The sequence below is a fragment of the Salvia splendens genome, chromosome 11 (genome assembly GCF_004379255.2).
Source record: "Salvia splendens isolate huo1 chromosome 11, SspV2, whole genome shotgun sequence".
Lineage (NCBI taxonomy): Eukaryota > Viridiplantae > Streptophyta > Magnoliopsida > Lamiales > Lamiaceae > Salvia > Salvia splendens.
Window position 1 is genome coordinate 6,811,492 of NC_056042.1, and position 5,293 is coordinate 6,816,784.

The 5,293-nt window shown below is 38.1% G+C and overlaps 1 protein-coding gene across 1 annotated transcript; it reads left to right on the forward strand.

The window, feature by feature from the left end:
- Positions 1-288: 288 nt before the first annotated feature.
- Positions 289-3,487, forward strand: LOC121756328 (ribosome biogenesis protein NOP53-like). Its single transcript, XM_042151836.1, has 12 exons — positions 289-527; positions 978-1,162; positions 1,235-1,283; positions 1,406-1,428; positions 1,623-1,703; positions 1,783-1,893; positions 1,993-2,081; positions 2,224-2,343; positions 2,424-2,546; positions 2,675-2,741; positions 2,861-2,940; positions 3,181-3,487. The coding sequence occupies exons 1-12, from the start codon at positions 359-361 to the stop codon at positions 3,185-3,187; spliced, it is 1,104 nt and encodes a 367-aa protein (XP_042007770.1). The 5' UTR covers positions 289-358; the 3' UTR covers positions 3,188-3,487.
- The last annotated feature ends 1,806 nt before the right edge of the window (positions 3,488-5,293 follow it).

Genomic DNA, 5,293 nt, shown 5'->3' on the forward strand with positions numbered 1-5,293 from the left:
AAGTTCACGGACCTAAAATGATACTTTAGCAAAGTTTCGTGGACCAAAAATGATGTTCCCTCTAAATTAAAACAAACTTATAAAACTGATGTGATCGTATTGGACCAATTGAATTAAAACAAACTTATAAAACTGATGTGATCGTATTGGACCAATTGATTTATGCAATGGGTTTAATTTTATAGCTGAATAGCCCAAAATATATAAGCCCAATTCGACTAAAACTGCAAAATAAAAAATACTAGAAGAAATAATAGAAATAAAAATAAAAATGAGTAATTAAAAAACCCCTAAAAGCAGAACAGTGGCGCCGCGCCGCAAGCTATTGTTGTTGACGAGAGAGAAGGAGGCTGCAGCGATGGGTAAGAGACCGAAGAGTTCAAGGAAGGGAAAGAAAGAATGGAGGGCCAACATAAGCACTGAAGATATTGAAGATTATTATGACAAAACCACAAAAGACGCTCTTTCCGGTGGTTCTTTGGCTGATGTCCCTAGTGATTCTCTTTTCTTCCTTGATAAATCCAGAGGTATCAAACTTCTCTTTCACTCTTACATGTATAATACATCAAATCAAAACTAGGGTGGATATCCTTTATTTCGGCCCAGTTTTTATTCAATTTGAATCCCAATTCAGTTAAGTTAGTGAAACTTAACAAGAAAGGTTTTTTGATGAAATAAGCTCTAAATTATGCACCATAATCGGCTGTATGGAGTCATGAATTGCTCTAGAAATGCTGTCACTTGATATTGGATTCTGTAATTGATAGTTTTAGCTTTTCATTATTTGAAACTAGCTATTACTACTAGTATATACTACTTTTGTTATTGATGGTTTTTGGATTCACTAATGTATTTATCTTGTTTCTTGATGAACTGTTTGGAAGTATAATACTATATAACTATAGGCCTTGTTGTGGTGATCTTCTTGAGAGACATGATAGCTTTAGATTGTAACAAAATGGGGATTTTATTTGCAGATCTTTCTGTTAAGCGGAAGATTGAGAAAAACAGAGAAAAAGTATTGCGATGTGATAGTGTGTTGCAGAGAAACCCTTTTATTAAAGCTATTCCATCCTCTACACAGAATAAGCAAAAGTCCAAGAGAAAGGGCAAAGCTGTATCCATACCAGTAGATGAAGATGGTGCACAGGGCAACGTGAAGGTTAGTTTTGTCTCAAATTGCTTTAGACTGATCCTGCAAATGATTCTTATATTTTTAATCCAACCTTTTCAGGATGAAAGTGCGCATTGTTGTGGAGTTCTTGACTTGTGGGAAGAGAAAGGTAACTCTATGTGCGCCCGAGTGTGTGCTTATATACATGCATATGGATCACTAATTTTCCCAACTATGGTTTGCGATGACCATTTGTTATATCTAACAGTGTTTGCTATTTCACTTTTGCAGGAGTGAAGGCCAAAATAAAAAAGGTACTATAACATTATTTGTTGTGCACTTTTGGTGTCTGCATGTGTAACCAAATTATATAATTATATTGTTCAAAGAAGCATTATGTGATGAGCGGTATGTCTAGATTTTGATAGTTTCTCAGTTGTCTCTGTATGCATCAAAAACTTCTTGATGATTATTATCTATGCTGTTAATTAACAATTAATAATGACAGAAGCCCAAGACTTGCATTATTCCCGCCGTTGAAGTTGAACATCCTGGATGCTCATTCAATCCTCACCCTGAGAGCCATCAGGTTGGCAGCTATCTTATTTATGTAATTTCATCATTTTTCTTTTATATTAATTGTTGATCCCTGTACTCTATTATGATAGGACGCTTTAGCTCGTGCTGTTGCAGATGAAATGCAGAAAATTTACCAGCATGAATTGGAGCCTCAACCCATCCCTTTAGTTGTCCCTGGTGAAGCTATTGATGAAGAATATGTTTGTACCTCATCCTGAACTGGTTACTTGAAATGAATATGACCTCTACATATTTATGTGCTTATGAAAGTTTCTACACTTCCCTCTTATATGCGTCAGAAATATTTCCTTGAGGCAGATGCGGATGGTACCGATGATGATGAAAATGAAAATCAGGCAGATGTAGGAGACGAGGATGCAGAAAAGAGGTGATAGTCATTTTTGCCTTGGTTTCATTCGATCATCTTATGTTTGTCTCCTTTTTCTGCAAGGATAATTGAACTAGTTGCTTTGATTTGTAAAATAATGGTTCTGATGTCCGGTATGGTAATTGTGATGAAAATTAAGCAGTTCTCAAAAAACCAAAAGGGTGACAAGGGTAGAGTTTAACCGGAGGGCTAGAAGGAAGGAACGATTGAGAATTGAAGCAGAAGACAAAAAAGTGAAGGGACTTTCAAAAGAAATAGACAGGTAAAGAGCTAATATATCTTCAATCCAAGATAGGCGTGCTTTACTTTAAAATCACTAAGTTGGTTCTCTGCTGTGAGTAGTTTACCAGAAATAATGCAAGAAATTGAAAAAGAGGATGAAGAGAAACATAACCGACATCTCCGGAGGATTGTTGCCAAACAGGAAAGATTGAAAGCTCGTCCATCTCGCTTGGGAAAGTACAAGTATGGCATTAGATAATACACTTGTTTAACCTTTTATCTTATCTTACATATATTTGCATCATATTTTTCAATTTCTGTTTCTGATTGCAAAGTAGTCTTCCAGTGAAGTATTGTATCCTCTGTTTCAGATTTGAGCCTTCTCCACTCCAAGTTCTATTGACTGAAGAGAAAACTGGTTCACTTCGGCAGTTGAAGGTTTTTCATTTGGCTTTTGTCTTTCCTTTTTCCAAATCAACTGAACATAATTCTCTTATCAACATTTATAAGTTAATGACTTGCTGTTTTGTTTTTATATGCATCTCTTCTTGAAATAGGGTTGTTGTATGCTAGTCAGAGATCGTTACAAAAGCCTAGAGAAAAGAGGACTGATTATCCCAACAAAGAAGGGTAGCAGGTTAGTTCAACTCTCTTATTAGCAAAAATACTTCTAAGTGCTTTTCAGGTCTAGTGTATTATCTTTTGATATTTCGTGTATTGATTGCTTTTGTTTTGATGCTTTGCTTTGTCACTTTTCCTTTCAAGTTCATACATGAGCCCCAAATGTTTACATCCCAAGGGCGCTTTTATTTTGAATTTTATTCTTCTTCTGATTTGAGTGTCTAACATTTGTTATGATATCGATCGCTCTGAGCAGGAGGTAGAATGGTTTCTCTGTGTAGACGAAGTGGAATATGTAGAGACGGACAGTGATGAGAAAGTGAAGATGTTCTTCCTTCCGACTGACTAGCAGGGAAAATCAACAGCTGGTTTAGAACCAAATAGAAATGTCCCCTTTCGTCGCACCAAAATTTTCGTTTTTATGTTTTAATGTTTGCAATACTGCTGCACCAAAGAGCTAGTTTCTTAGCTCTTTGATGCTATAAACTTTATCCAAACTAATTTATGTATGCTTACTGAGATGATTGGAAATTAGAAAAAAGGAATCTTTGGGAGTTCACTAAGAACAATTGTCGATGGTGCAGGTCCATTTCATAATTAAGAATGATCAGGTCACAGCGCATAATTATTTAAATAAAATAATAGGTGTTTAGAAGGCGTTTCGATTTTATGCATATTGCTAATGCGTCACTAATGTATATCTTGTGCTCATGCCACACCTATTTTCTTCACTGATCATCTTAGAGAATATGTAGGACATACCTATTAAATATTAATCTAATAAATACAATAGAAAAGAAATATCCTTTATGTTTACTTCCCACCGTTAGGGTTTTTTTTTTTTTTTCTCAAACACTATCACGGCGGGAGGTTAAGGCGGACCCCCAACCTGTATATATCAAAAATCACCAAAAGAACATACATCAGCCAAGCCCAAAAGTGACTCGGTCCGTAGGATAGATACAAATCACAAGAGCTAACAAAGCTACTATGGTATCCCCACAGACCGGGTACTAACCATCTAACATAAGAGAGAATAAATATAACAAAGCTATACATCATAAAAAGAACAAGGATGAGGCCAAATGCTGGCCAAATCCAAAGGAAAACAAAAAACCATAGATCAAAACCACGAACCAAGTGAAGTAGTCATCCATCTCGATATCTGAATCTGAAGTTCGGATAACCCAACTGGTCCATCCTGACGAGCGACTTCAAATACCGAGGCGCTGAATCCGCATCAAAGAAGGTGATGGCAGGGGTCTGGATCCCCTACCTGCCAAAAAATATGTTGGCCGGTTGCCCTCTCGATAGATGTGAGAGAACATAAACTGTATCTGAGCGAGCAAAGTGCGAATGCGAGCCATGTGATGTCTCACATCCGCTGCTCCTCCGCGTCCTGAAGTGAACACCGCGACCACTACTGCCGCATCCATCTCGACCCAAACCTGCGATGAGAACTGCATAGCCAAAGTCAGCCCGTGAAGAAGAGCTAAGAGCTCCGTCTCGAAGGCCGACCCAGCTACGAGGGGAGTGCAAAAGGCCCCCAGGAGGGAACCGTCTGAACCACGAACCACTCCCCCACCGCCTGCCTGTCCCGTCGAGCTAGAAAAGGCCCCGTCGGTGTTCAGCTTCACCCAAGGATCGTCGGGTGGATGCCAAAGCACTTGCAGGGACCGTAGAACTCGCCGGCGAGGAGGAGCCAAAGGCATGAAGTCAACGGTCGGGGTGCAACCGCGCCAATGAAGGGGGACTAGCACACCCGCCGCCACCAAGATCCGCAGGTGCCGAACAGCCTGCCAAATAACATGTGAAGAACGAAAAGAAATGCCGCGGTGCTTGCAGCTATTCCTCTCCGTCCAGATAAATCAGTATACCAAACAGGGAATAAGGAAGCTGATGTGCAAGGCGGTGGCCCTGTGAGAGGACCTCCACGAAAAACCTAATCTAAGTGCAATATCAGTACTTCCCACAGTTAGGTTACTATCACAGACTTTATTTTTATGAGGAGTAATATTATTATGTGAAAAAGTTAATATAGTATTTCAAAGATAGATCACAATTGAGAGTAAACTCAATATATACATAATATTAACTATTAGCGCCTGTTTGGTAACTAAGGTGGGATATAAGAAGATATGTAAAGTAAGATAAGAAATGTGGGCTTCGTATCAAGATATGCTCAGATAAGGTTTTTTCGTAGTTGTTTGGTAGAAGATTAATTATCTTGATTTTTGAATTAGATAATACATTAAATGACATAATTACCTTATTTTGATGTGTATACAACAAATTTAATAACTTAATTAGCTACTACTAATCTAATCATGTAAATAATTGCCTCCATCAAAGAATAAAATAATACCCAT

Coding starts and splice junctions, on each gene's coding strand:
- LOC121756328 (XM_042151836.1), top strand. CDS start 359: ATGGGTAAGAGACCGAAGAGTTCAAGGAAGGGAAAGAAAGAATGGAGG. Junction 1,704..1,782: donor CTCACCCTGAGAGCCATCAG/GTTGGCAGCTAT, acceptor CTATTATGATAG/GACGCTTTAGCTCGTGCTGT. Junction 2,742..2,860: donor GTTCACTTCGGCAGTTGAAG/GTTTTTCATTTG, acceptor TTCTTGAAATAG/GGTTGTTGTATGCTAGTCAG.